The following is a 13,559-nucleotide window of genomic DNA, read 5'->3' on the forward strand; positions in this document are numbered from 1 at the left end:
GAATTTTAAAAACTACTTGAAGCAAGGAAACTTTTACTTGGCTTTAATATAGAAAATGTAGACAGACAGTAAAAAAATAACAAAAACATTTTTTAAATAAACAGAAAATCTGAAGAGACAAAACATGAATATAAAGTTTTAGATCAGGTTGTTGTGCTGAGACGTTTCTAGCCCATGTGTGAAAAAGTTGGCTTTAAGAAAGGCCGCTGTTTGCCTTGAGGTGTTGGTGCAGCTAAGAAGCCCGGTCTCCTGCCTCCTGCTGCTCCTGCTGCTCCTGCTGCTGCTGATGAGTCTCCAGCTGAGCTCCTGGAGCCGCGTCCCGCTGCTTTGTATCCACCTCTGGAGCTCGATGACGACCACGACTTGTTGCTATTGTAGCCCTGACTGGAGCCGCGGTGAACAGAAACAAGACCGTTTACAGCAATGAAGTGAAACTTGTTGCTAAATGTGACGAGTGAGACAAAATGCTACTGACCCTTTTCTCTTCTTGGAATACTTGAAGAATGGAGCTTTCTTCCTCTTCTGGCCCTGTGCCGCTTGTTTGTTGAAGTAGGTGGAGGACTCGGTGTCGTCGTCATCGTCGTAATCGATGTTTGCGCGGCCTCGCGTCGTGTCTATCCACCCGTCATCGCCTCCGTTGTTCTGTTCCTCCTCTGCACAGATGATGTAGGATTTATGTATTAGACAAGACGTGCTTGGATGTGGATCATTACTTTTCTAAAGTGTAAATTGTGAGAGAATCTTGACCTAAAACACCATTCTCAAGGCTTACGAACTATTAAGTATCAGACCTGGCACGCTGCTCACCAGAATCTCAGATGTCTGGCATTGTCTCGGTTTTCCTCTGATCTGAGCTGTCTTCAATAAAACCTTTAAACCTAACTCATCATTGACTCCTGAGATTCCATCACTGGTCATTTCAACCTGATAATTGAACATTTCTCCAACATAAAGTAGTAGCTTATCATAATTTTTGCCCCAAAACCCTCAAAAACAGCCGCCATACACTCACACAATCTCACCCTCAACATATTCTAAATAGACTCCAAGCTTTCTTTGTCGGTTGCAGTTACACGTGTTAACCAGTAGATGGTGCACTACATGGTTTCACAGTTTAAACGAGTATAAATAAAGTGAAGTAATCAATTGTGTTCATCTTGTGTGTTAGTAAAAGCAATTAAAATACATTGGTGACATTTCTGTCCCTGCACGGTTAAAGTTTTGATTGACAGACTCAAAACAAACAAACATTTGAGCAATTTTTAAAGGATTTGTAAGAAGTGAATGCAAAAAAGTGGTTTCTTGTTCCTTGTTCTTTAACATTAGACCATTAACCTCTAATCTGGGAGTCCGAATTAACCCTTGTACGACAGCTGTAAGACACTTTGTCAAGGTGTTTTTGACAATTATGTTGGAGAATGGACACAAAGACACCACCAAAAAAACCATAAAAAAAAGAAAGAGTAAAATAGTCAAGAAATAGAAGTTCTCTTACGAGGATGCTGCCACTGGGAGTATTTCTTTAAGAGCTTAACGACTTCAGCTCCATACTTCTCCAGTTTGTCCTCTGTCACACCATCAATCTGAAGAAGGATGTCAGGGTCAGAGGAGAGCTTCTCTGTCAGGTGGAGAGTCAAACACAGGTGTTAGAAAAGGTTCAAATTTAGAGGGTGGTTTTAATTCACTCCACAACATCCACATTACCAGCTATCTTTTTCAACGTGGAAGTGGAGAAGATGTTGTAGTAGTGGATGCCGAACGCCTTGCCGAGCTCCTTGCACAGATCGGTCAGCTCCTTCAGACACTCCTGAACCTTCTCTTCTCTCTGAGAGACGTTCTTGGCCACGGCGGCTTTGTTTTTCCTGATGCTTGACGCGCTCTCCGTCTCGTAGAACTCCACCTGGAAACAGTCGTAGAATTTCAGTGAAAGACACGACCATATACCAGCTCTTCACGCTGCCTTAAAGCAGAAGGATGAGCCGTTACCTGCATGTTTCCAGACAGCACGTTCATGGCCTTAGGTCCGGCTGAGATATAAGACACAGCTTGACCGTTGACGGTGATGTACAGGTCCTCGACCAGGATGTTATCCAGAACCAGCTTCTTAAAGAGACGGTCGGCATTGTGTCGGGAGTAGGCTCCTCCCATCCCAAACATTCCTGACTGTACCTTTGCAGATTTTGACCCTGGCAAAATAATTTTTTTTTTTTAAATTAATTAATCAAAAAGGAAAAATAACATAAAATTGATTTTCAATGCAGGCACAAGAATTTGCTTTACCGAGGAAGATATCCACCAGCATGTTCAGCGTCAGTCGGTTCTTTTGAGAAGACTTCGCAAACCTCGCTCCAACTTTCTCACAGTTCTCCTGGACGAACCTCGCGATCTTCTTCACGTCTTCCGTGACATTTCTCATCTTGTATTGCTGCGTAAAGAAATATTCAAACTGTTGCTAAGCTGCACAGCAATCACGCAGCTTCAGAATGGGTTACACCACAAAATGAAATAGTTCCTACATTGGGCTTGGAACAGTTGTCGCAGCTCACGTCAGGATGGTCTTTGCAGAAGTTCTTGTTGAACTTGAGTTCCCCAAAGTACGCGAGCAGCTGAATTCTTCTGCACTCCATCATGTTCTCACAGAAGTGCACCATGCTGTGGAGGTTGTTGAAGTGAGTCGCCTTGGCGTGTTGGTCTCCTTCTCTGTCCACTGTGGGAGGGAAAAAAACCCAAACATCATGTACTAACATGTACAGTTAGTTAACCATTTGGGTTTTTTTTGGCCACATACTGCTGATAATCCTCTTGATGCGGTGCACGTCCGTGTAGGAGTAGAATAGAATACAGTGAGAGACCTCTCCATCTCGGCCGGCTCTTCCTGACTCCTGGTAGTAACCCTCCACTGATTTCGGCAGACTGGCGTGGATCACGTAGCGCACGTCGGGCTTGTCAATGCCCATGCCAAAGGCTATGGTGGCACAAATGACCTGAAACCAGAATGATGCACAGTTTGTCTCTGCTTATATTATAAATCCCACAACAAATAAACAACAAAAAAATAGTGTTGTTTTTGTTGTCACTGCTTTAAATTTAGCAAAATCCATGACTAATGTAGTCAGTGATTAAAAGATAGTGCTTTATCTGGGTCATCAATTCATAAAATATACATGCCTATATATCTGGGTATTTTATTCCTTTTATCACACTGCTTGGTTGTTACCTCCTTCACAATGAAAACAATGGGGGAAAAGGACACAAAAAAACCATTGACCTCACCTGGCAGCCATCTTGATTAATCCACTTGGTCTGCACATATTCTCTGTCTTTGTCCTTAAGTCCCGCATGGTACGACAGAGCCAATATTCCCGCTCTCTGAAGACTCTCAGCCATGGCGTCACAGTCGTTACGGGACAGACAGTAAACAATACCAGAGTCGCCTGCAATGTGCAGAGAAACAGCTTATTAATGAACAAGGGGAGTTTCTAACTGCTGGCAAATGTACCCTCCAATGACACGTCATCAAATATGAAATGCTACTCATGCTTTCATGAATCTAAACCCAGTCATCTGTAGTAATATATAAAGTTATATTTTAAGTCATTAGATAGTTACATAAACTGAGCAATAAAAACAAAAGTTGGATTATTTACGTGGGTAGTGCTTCTTGATCCAGCTGATGCAGTCCTCGTCCACCTTTTTGGGTTTCTTGGGCAGCACGGCATACTTCAGGTTTGTCCGGTTGAAACTCATGGTGAACCTGGACAAAACATTAGTCAAATAATGTACCGTTAAGAGGACAGAGCAGCTGAAGATCTGACACAGAGACCGACATCAAACACTTACACCTGCGGCTTCGACATATTCAGCTGGTTGAGGATATCTTTCTGGACACGTGGGGTGGCAGTGGCCGTCAGAGCCATCATCGGCACGTTGGGGAATTTGTGGCGCAGCTCGTGTAACTTCTTGTAGTCGGGACGGAAATCGTGGCCCCACTGAAAAACGTATCGGACATTTCAACAACGGTTGTTGCAAAAATAGAAACACTGTGTACAGCAAAAGCAGAAACTAACACACCTGACTGACGCAGTGAGCCTCGTCTATGACAAACCGGGCCAGTAGTGCTCGCTCGTACAGGTTTTGCAGGGCAGAGATCAGCCTGTTGCTTGCACTCACCTTGGGAAGAAGAGAAGATGGATCACAGATGTGAGAAAAAGTTGTGACTATTAACTTAAATTATTTGTTATAAGAGCTAAGAAACTAGAAAATATTAACATTTTACAAAGAACTTGTTACCTTTTCAGGAGTGACATACAGTAGTTTAAGAACAGGCTCCTTCCTGGAGAGCTGCATGTAAATCCTCCCCGCTTCACTGTCACTTTTCTCACCAGACAAACTCGTTGCTGGAATCTTAAAAAAAAAAGTGAGATTAAAAATAAACAAACAGTGTAGCCTTTCTGATGTACTATAACAGCGTTCTGTATTGTGTGCATGTGCTGTGCCCTAGTAGGAGTGAAAACACACTTACATCGAGCGTAGTGAGTTTCTGGATCTGGTCTATGATGAGTGATTTCAGGGGAGAGATGACCACAGTGACTCCTGTTGATATGCAGGCTGGCAACTGGTAACACAAACTCTTGCCACCACCTACAAAATGCATCACAGAGGCATTTGTGAATCCTTGCTCCATGAATAAGTTCTGTTTGTGTCATACAGTACATGTGCACCAACCTGTGGGCATCAAAACAAATGAATCTTCCCCCTCGAGCGTTGCATTAATCGCCTCGAGTTGATTAAACCTGAACTGATGGAGTCCAAATCGCTTGTGGAAGATCTTCATCATTTCCTGCGAGTAGGAGAAGTTAAAGCCTCTGAACCGATCGTGGGCTGGGTTCCTGAAGGTCGGCTCTGCGACGACAAAGCCATAAATAAAAACAAAACAAGTACAAGGGGCAAGAATTTTAAAAGCAAGCAGACAGTTTCGTGCCACGCTGATTTACCTGGGGAGCAGATCTTTGGAGGCTTAGGAGCAGACACGGGTGTTGTTTGTTTGTTCTGCCACACAGACGTGCTTGGCCCGCCCTCTTTCACTGCAGTAGACACGACGCTGGAGTTTCGTGCCGACACTGATGGAGGTTGAGGCTCGTCAAAGTAACCGGGGATATCCGAGTCATTAAAGTCATCAATGTCGAAGTCGTCAAGGTAGAAATCATCTGTTTCCATGTCTGCAGCTGGGACGGTTGTTGGGGAATTCGATTTGTTCTTGGGAGAGTAGAAAAGACCTGAGCCCTCCATGTCTTTACTCGTCTTCTTTGAGGAATGAAACGACGGCTTTGTGAGGCTGTAATCTGACGGAGAATCGCAGATAGTCGTATTTTCTTCATACGGTTTCCCGCTATTTTTACTGTACATGGGCTCCACGTTTATAATACTGTCAGAGTGATCAGAGTCATAGTCCACAGAGATTACTGAAGACCTCATGAGGGGAGGTGGTTTTTTGTAGTCTGTGGGGACAAAGCTGCTGGAAGACGCGACACTCGACGTATCACAGCTTAAAGACAATTTTTCTTTAAAGCTGGGTTCAGAGATCACAGTGCTGTCAGGCTGCTGCTTCCTAAACCTGACATCACCCCCAGTTGCTAGAATCCTCTTCCTAAATGAGAAAGGGCAGATGACGTGGTTGTGGTGATACAAGGACATCATTCAAATACTGTGAATAATCTACTTAAAACAAACAAACAAACCTTAAAGCCCTCTTCAGTAAAAGCTCCTCACCACAAGACAGGCCTATTAGTTCATGTTCAGGAATGGAATCAACCAGAGAACAAATGCACTCCATTATACTGTAAAGCTGCTCATCTAAGATGACCAGAAGAGACAAAAGGACAATGTTAACAAATGAGGATCAAGAACAAACTCATCTGTTTATGAATTACCTGTGTACTAGTGGAGAAATCAGAAAAAGTGCAACACCCACTTGTTTTGTCCACTGTGTGATGATCAGAGGATTCACGGACACTGGTGTTGGGTCCCTTGGCACAAACTTGATTCCTCCCACTTTCCACCTCAACTGTTTTGGAACAGATCTTTTTTGACCTGAATATTTAACAGATTTGATGTTTAGAGAACATTAAAAAGGGTTTTTACAAGCCATAATCATCTCTCTCCTTGTTTAACTCTGAAATATCACATCTGATTTGTGGTCGGACCGTCTGTCTTATCATTTATTCCTTGAACTGTCAGGGAAACATCAGGAGATCGAGATGACTACATGAGCTCATTTGGATGCAGTGAAAGTCAAGGGTGGTGTTGAAAAAAACTGACCTTGTCTCCACCACAGAAATATTAGAAGAGATCACATCAGGGACTGGTGACGGGGGAATGATGTCATCTTCAGGCTCCGAGTGGTCGCCAAGGTCTATTACTGTGCAGTCAGTCTTTTTTTCCTTACAGTCTAAAATAAAGCACAAAAAAAAAATTAATTTTTTTTATATAATTTGTTACAATTATACCATTACATTCATGTTAAGGCAAAAGAAATACAAGCGATGCAACAAACAGCAGGTTACCTGTTGTTTCTTCAGAAGGTTTAGAGACAGCTTTGATGTCCTCATCACTATCACTCATGACAGACTTCTTATAAGTAACAGGGCGTCGTCGTCTCTTGGGTATATCTGGGGAATCTCCCAGTAAAAAGTCTGGGTCCTGGTCAAAAGCAGGTACTGTTGAAATAGCAGCTTTCTCGACATTTTTTTCCAGTTCACTTGTTTCTAGAAGGGATTTTTCACTTGTGCAGCGGCTGTTCTTTTTTGAAAAGACTGGTGTCTCAGCAGAGGAATAAAGGCTTAGTTTTCCCGTTCTTTGTGTTTGTTCCTCTTTGGGAGTTATAACTGGTGTGCTCTTCCCTGATTTTTCTGAACACAGCGAGTCATTTTTTGTTCTGACAGGGGTCTCAAAGTCGTCAAAATCATCCCAGTCGTCCATCGGAAATCCAAGAGAAGCATCCAGACTCGCGGAGGTGCTGTCTCCACAAGTAAAATGGCTTTCATTTCTAGCTGGAGCTGTAGTCCCCTTAATAGCAGACACTGGTGAATGAGTTTGGGCTGCAGGGCTGATGGAATCTGACTTGCCTTTAGAACTTACAGGGAAGAAGTTGCTGATTTTGGACTTTTGAGGTCCCTCAAGCTTGTTTGAAAATGTCAAAAGAGGTTTAGTCACCAAACGGTTCTTAGGGACATTGACATTCCTGTTTGCCAAAACATTTGAGCTGATTACCTTGGCCGGCACGTCCACTTTTGTTGAACCCGATGAGGACTTCTTTCTAAAAGAAAAAGCCCTGAGAAATACACAGGAAGGAAGTTAGGACAATGTGGCTGAACACACATGTGAAAATGGTACCAATTTAGCTTGATTGAAACAACGGCTGATGGTAACACTTGGCAACAAGCGCCTGAACATAATCATTGACATAAAACAATTGTGTCACAAAGCCCTTTATATATATATATATATATATATATATATATATATATATATATATATAAATAAATATATTTATATTATAACTATATACAGACATGAAACCAAAACAAATTATTCAGTGAATGTATTCATTAATTTACAGTTTTTATTATTCATCTATTTGTAGTATTTTACTTTTCAATTGAAATCTACCTATGGCACTTTTATTTGATTGACAATATTTTATACCCGATATCTTCAATCATTAAAAAATAACAACATACTGATTAGGCTTGATTAGGACACAATTAGAGCTGCAACTAACAATTATTTATATAAACGATGGATCTTTCGATTATATTCTCGATTAATCAAGTAATCGTTTGGTCCATAAAATGTCAGAAAACATTAAAAAAATTATAATGTGTTTGTCAAACCTGAATATAACGATGTTCTCAAATGTCTTGTTTTGTCTACAAACCAAAACGATTCACTTTTAATGATTTCTTTGTAATACGGAGCAAAGAAACGAAGAATATACTCACGTTTAAGATGCTGAACCAATCAGAAATCTTGATTTAATCGTAAAAAAAGCTTCAATCCGATTAATCGACTATCAATATAGTTGACAATTAATTTAGTAATCGATCAATTTGACTAATTGTTTCAGCTCTAGACACAATAAACATCTAATTACAGTTCCAGCAGAGCAATCTGACTGAATTACCTAGTAGTAGCTGGTGCAAAGTTGAGAAACAAAAAACTGATTGTTAAACATCAGGGAGAGAAGAAAGTGAATTTTATAAATACAAAACAAGAAGATGTTCTGGGAAATACAGTCTCAGATCACTCATTAAATACCAATAGTGATAATAATAATAATAATGCAGAGAGAAATGTGTTCCTTAACTACAGAGGAAGATATAATCAGAATAATTGACTAAGGTGCATTCGTTACTTAAATAAATGTAATAACTTATTATTAACAACCATATTATACACGTAGATAATGAGATTGGAAGTGACTTTGATGTGTTGTGTGACACTGACTCTGGATGATTGAGTAAAACGTACTTTGACACAGTAAATAATTCCTTACACAATCAGGGTTGACATTATATCTCTTCTGTGTCAACAGAACGATAGGTTAGCCTAGCTGACAGCTCGATGCTAACTCTTTAGCCGTGATGCTGCGGTGGCGTGAGTTCACCGTGTGAACGTACTTACCCAGTTTTGGGTTTAGACAGAGACAGTTTGCCCTGAGCAACACTGCTGTGTCGTGCCAGCTGCTCCTGTAGGTTGTTCTGTGGGAGACCGGACATTGTTGTTGTTGTGTAGCCGTGCTAGTAAGTGATAGCCGCCGTCACTTTCCTCAGCATTGCTCGTGACGCGGTACGAGACGAGTAAGTAACCGGGGACTCGTGTTTTATTTTCCCGGTTAACGAAGTTAAAGACCTCAAACGTAGAACGTTGTGCGCATTTATTTACTCTCGCTCTCTCTCTCTGCCTGCCTCTCCTTCTCTGTTCCAGTAGTAAGAGACGCCGTGATAACAGCTTGATTTAGCGCCCATTCAATAAACTGACTCCTGATTGGCTGATCGAGCATGGATGAGGATCCTGGGAAATGTAGTTTTTAACCGTGGAGCTACTTGGAGGGAAAATAAGCACACACTTTATTGCAGCATGGTAATTCCCTTTCCCTTTCATTTCCTTTATTTAGTCTTCTTGCTTTCCTTTGTCTTGTGTAGCATGTATATATGTACTATTTAATAACAACAATGCACATTAGTTATTTTTTTACTTTTGACTACTATTTTGGCCGTAACAGAGGAGCCCCATGCCCTGTTTACATGTAAATATACTGTCATAAAATGTGAATCCAACAAAATAAATCTATCTATTCATATATCTCAATTTAGACGTTTTAATGAATGTCATAACTCTCATAACTAGCAATATGTTTAATGTTTAAAAAAGTGCTCTTGCCCACCTGAAAAACCTATCCTTATGTAGACACTACATAAAGGAAAGACCCCTGCACAGTCCTGTCTAAATTTGCTCAATAAACATTTCAGAGAGTGGCAGCAACTGTATGTTGCAATGAAACAAATTTATTACAGAATGTGCTTACACTGATTGATTGATTAATTGATTGATTGATTGATCTCGTGTTACAGAATGCCGAGACTTGCTTCTTCATACTAAAAAGGGTATATATTGTAAACATTTTCATATAGAGAGTGAAAAAACAACAAAACCCCTTTCAGCCATTTTGTAGTTTGTTACGATGCAGGAATCAAACCACTGGGTAGGATGAACAGGCAGCAAGTCCACACATGTTCTTTCCAAGTTCAATGTGAAAATACCTGTAAGAGGAGAACAATGTGATGTTCATGTCTCTCTCTGGTTGACGCTCATTTCAAATAATTGTCTTAAGGGTACTGTATGTAGTAAAAGTAATAACTTGCCCCTCAATCCCCCAGCTGGATGTCCATGAGTTCTTTACGATCCAGTAAGGAATGGCGTTGTCCATCACATATCCAACTGCCAGCACTGCATGGTTCACCTTGTCTGTGGTGTTGTGGCATTCAGTGCTAAAAGCAAATAAAGAAGAGATCTACCTTATCGTGAATGAGGTAAAAAAAACAATTTGAAGTCAACCAGGTTTACAGTCCAAATGTTTTTATTAATAAAATAGTGACATTAGACATGTTTACATAATTACAAAATTACAAATGTCTCATATATCTCACCTGGTGTACACACCCTGTCTGTAATGCATGAAGTCCGAGGTCACCTCAAAGGCAAAGCTGACTGGATTGTGCGTGGCGACGGAGTCCACCATGTCCATCTCCTGGTACTAACAGGTGACAGGAAAAACGGGTCGGAATTCAGTAAAACCTTCATCTCGAAGAGAAACACCGATGTTAACTCACCTTTGTTATGTTCATCACATCTTTTACGATAGCAGCTGCTTGTTGCGGGTTATACTGGCAACTGCCTTCCTGGAGACCAAGAGAAAAATACATTAGACAATTTAATTGTGCGGGCCATTGCAGCCGCCTGGACGGGTCTCTTGTCTCATGTATGAAGTTTCGAGCAGATCAGTCAATGTACAGCAGAGTTACAGACAACTTCCTGCCTGTTTTGTGGAAAATGGCATCTAAATTCAAAACGGCTGACTTCCTGTGGGGCCAAGTTCATGTTCGTAGACTTTTCGACTTTGATGTGTTTCGTACAAATTGACACATTTTTTATGTTGGTACAACTACATTCTCAGACGAGTTTACAAAACATACATCGCCAAGATGGATGCCAATTTCAAAATGGCTGACTTCCTGTTGAGTTGATGCCATGGTCTCAATAGACTTTTTTGTTTGTCTTGGGCTGTGACATGTTTCCACTGAGTTTCGTGGAATTTGGTGCAACTTAGTTTTGGCTTTGTCCTACTGGATTTTACCTTTGGGCACAATTGTGTCCATTTTCAGCAATGATTTGTTTGGTTGATACTGTAGAGGACGATTACTGACTTACCACGGCTCTGTATGGGTAGTCCGTCTCTGTCATCAGTCCCTTGCTGTACCAGATATATTCAAATGCTTGACTGGGAAGACCGCTACAAGACAAATTCAAGCTCATTGTAGAAATAAAACTGTAGTGGTGCACACAGGTGTAGTTAAAGGGATATTACAGCATAAAATGACAAACGAATCCCATGTTTTGACACTCACCCATTACATCCATGGTTGCTGAAGTCCTGCGCACAGTCCACAAGCTGTTGCTCCGACTAGATAATTTGGAAATTTGGGTCATAGAGGTGCTCAAGTCACTGTTCAAGAAGACAGTACATGACGTTTGTCCCACTGTGACAAAGGTAAAGCTACGTTCTGAATACAATACCAATGGTACGAGCTTCTGCGTGCTGATGGCCACAGCAGACTCCAGACAGCCGGTTGTAGAAAAAGCCCAGCAACTGCCACAGCTTTTCTTTGGTGTGAAAAGAAGCGCGTAAAAGACAACAAAAATAAGTTCATGGAATCTTTATCAACCCAATATATAGCCATATACAGAGCTCTATATGAGTATACTGTATATCCTATATGAGTAATTCTGCACCCTATTGTTTTGAACAACAAATCCGTCTAATTTCAAAAAAGAGAATCGAGAAAATCTGAAAAAGGGAAGGCACATATATGTTTTACTTCGACCTTTGTGTTCCTATTCTTGTTTTTCTTCTTTTTTTAATTGTTGGCTGTTCACACAGTCGCATCTCACCTGATTTTTCACGTCGGTCACATAATTTCCTTTCTTTCTCCAGTCGATGGAATCTGGCAACGGCTTATTGCTGCGCACGTAGTTTCCTTTGGTGGCAGAGCAATTCTGTCAAAAAGCAGAATGTGAAATTTCTTGTCTTTACTTGCCTTAATTATTGAAACATCCATAACAATTAAACGTTACCTGTGGTTCCGTCCAGAGGAAACTGTTCCGAAATTCAGCAAAGGTCATGTCAGAAAAGTGGTTCAGAGCCACTGCAGGAAGAGAAGAAACGGAACTTTTTAAAATGGATTGTATAATAAAATAAAAATGACGAACTGTAAATAGTTTTACAAACTCCTCCTACTTGTAAAAGAGTGATTCCCTTCATTGTGTTTGTCAATCTTCCTCTTGTTGTCAGTGAATATCTGGAGTCTCTTATGGTACTCATCAGTGCTGTACACTTTGCTGTGCTGCACATGGGGAAATTGTTCTAGATAGTTATTTCATTCCTTCATCCATTCATCCATTCATCCATTCATCCATTCAGCCATTGAGCCTTTATTTCAGACTTGTAGCAAATCAATCAGCCGCTTGCTACAAACACATGCAAATAAAACAAAAAGAAACAGAGCTGAGGAAACACCAGAAATGAAAAATACTATTAACAAAGAGAAATGTAAAATGTGAAGTTATCTCAAATGTACAGTAGTCGTCTGAATTTAACATGCTCAACCTATTAATTCAGACTTAGAAAAAAAGGATATTTAAAAAAATAAATACACTCAGTTCAAAGTGATAGGTTAACAAGATTATTTAAGGTCCAATTTGCTATTTTAATTAAGCGGAAATTACCCTTGAATAAGTGTATAATAACCTGATTGTTGTTTCAACCTTTGAATGTTACTACATTTTACAATACAATTACAATACAATACAAAACAATTTAACACCTTTAAGTTTCCATATAAATCCTCTGCTGGGTTCCAGTAAGAGCTAGGGAGTATACAAATAGAGATAAATACAATACATAAAACACCCTTTTTAAAAAACAAACAAAAAAGTAATCATATATTATTATGTTATGTTATAATAATAAACACTATTATTAATTCTGATCATGATCATATTTTGCTAAACACACTCTACTGCCAATGTTGTGATTTGTTTTTTTCATTGTAGTCACTTCCTGAAAATCCACACCATGTCTCACAATCATGAGTTTAAGAAGAGATTAAAAAAAAAGTTACCTTTGTCATCCATGACCTGAAATGCAGCTCGTCTGAAAACAAAGAATACTGTATGAAGTTAATTTAAAAAAACAAACGTTTAAGCGTTTATTAATACAGTATCTAGACGCTGCTGAAGTTAAAAGTGAAAGCACTGGATTTAAACTGTCAATAAAAAGACGGTGGCTGCAGTTTTTAGACTCACCCTGCACAGAGTCATCGTCGGACAAGTGAAGAGCTGAACAAGCGCAAACGAACGCGAGCAGCAGCAGCCAAGTGCGGATCATCATGATCAGTGGTGGTGGTGAAGGTTTTCACACCGAGAGTCAATGTGAAGTGAAACATGAAGAGTGAAAGTCAAAGGGAAACAAATCTACCGACGAAAAAACGGAAACGGCGACTTAAGCAGCCAATCACCAAGTCCATTTGACCTGCATTTATTTTAACGCTTAACGCGGACGGGGAATAAAGGGGAATGCCAGTATTTTTCGACCTGGGCCCTATGTTTATAAATGTCCTCACACAAATGTCAAAATTGGTCCAGTCTGCCCCCTACAGCTATTATTCTTTTGGACGCTTATTAATTTTGCACAATAAAGATATTTTATTTCCACATCAGCT

At 40.3% G+C, this 13,559-nt stretch overlaps 2 protein-coding genes across 3 annotated transcripts; both read right to left on the bottom strand.

The window, feature by feature from the left end:
* Positions 1 to 28: 28 nt before the first annotated feature.
* blm (BLM RecQ like helicase) lies at positions 29 to 8,985 on the bottom strand. 2 transcript variants are annotated; one of them, XM_058644873.1, is made up of 22 exons: positions 8,683 to 8,985; positions 7,270 to 7,330; positions 6,564 to 7,179; positions 6,319 to 6,448; positions 5,972 to 6,090; positions 5,739 to 5,853; positions 4,995 to 5,647; positions 4,726 to 4,902; positions 4,523 to 4,641; positions 4,291 to 4,404; positions 4,072 to 4,170; positions 3,841 to 3,989; positions 3,648 to 3,754; positions 3,274 to 3,434; positions 2,789 to 2,984; positions 2,517 to 2,707; positions 2,281 to 2,425; positions 1,987 to 2,186; positions 1,705 to 1,900; positions 1,496 to 1,618; positions 476 to 653; positions 29 to 384 (listed from the first exon to the last, which is right to left on the bottom strand). In XM_058644873.1, exons 1-22 carry the CDS (start codon positions 8,775 to 8,777, stop codon positions 168 to 170), a joined length of 4,161 nt encoding a protein of 1,386 aa, XP_058500856.1. In that variant the 5' UTR covers positions 8,778 to 8,985; the 3' UTR covers positions 29 to 167. The 2 variants fall into 2 exon arrangements, with proteins under 2 accessions (XP_058500856.1, XP_058500855.1); XM_058644872.1 differs by having other exon boundaries at positions 6,564 to 7,330.
* Positions 8,986 to 9,548: 563 nt separating this feature from the next.
* ctsh (cathepsin H) lies at positions 9,549 to 13,326 on the bottom strand. The gene is made up of 12 exons (XM_058645926.1): positions 13,144 to 13,326; positions 12,960 to 12,991; positions 12,077 to 12,182; positions 11,914 to 11,984; positions 11,731 to 11,835; positions 11,356 to 11,442; positions 11,187 to 11,242; positions 10,990 to 11,071; positions 10,392 to 10,460; positions 10,209 to 10,315; positions 9,924 to 10,049; positions 9,549 to 9,821 (listed from the first exon to the last, which is right to left on the bottom strand). Exons 1-12 carry the CDS (start codon positions 13,226 to 13,228, stop codon positions 9,752 to 9,754), a joined length of 996 nt encoding a protein of 331 aa, XP_058501909.1. The 5' UTR covers positions 13,229 to 13,326; the 3' UTR covers positions 9,549 to 9,751.
* Positions 13,327 to 13,559: the final 233 nt, after the last annotated feature.

Source organism: Solea solea, chromosome 12 (assembly GCF_958295425.1).
Source record: "Solea solea chromosome 12, fSolSol10.1, whole genome shotgun sequence".
Classification (NCBI taxonomy): Eukaryota; Metazoa; Chordata; class Actinopteri; order Pleuronectiformes; family Soleidae; genus Solea; species Solea solea.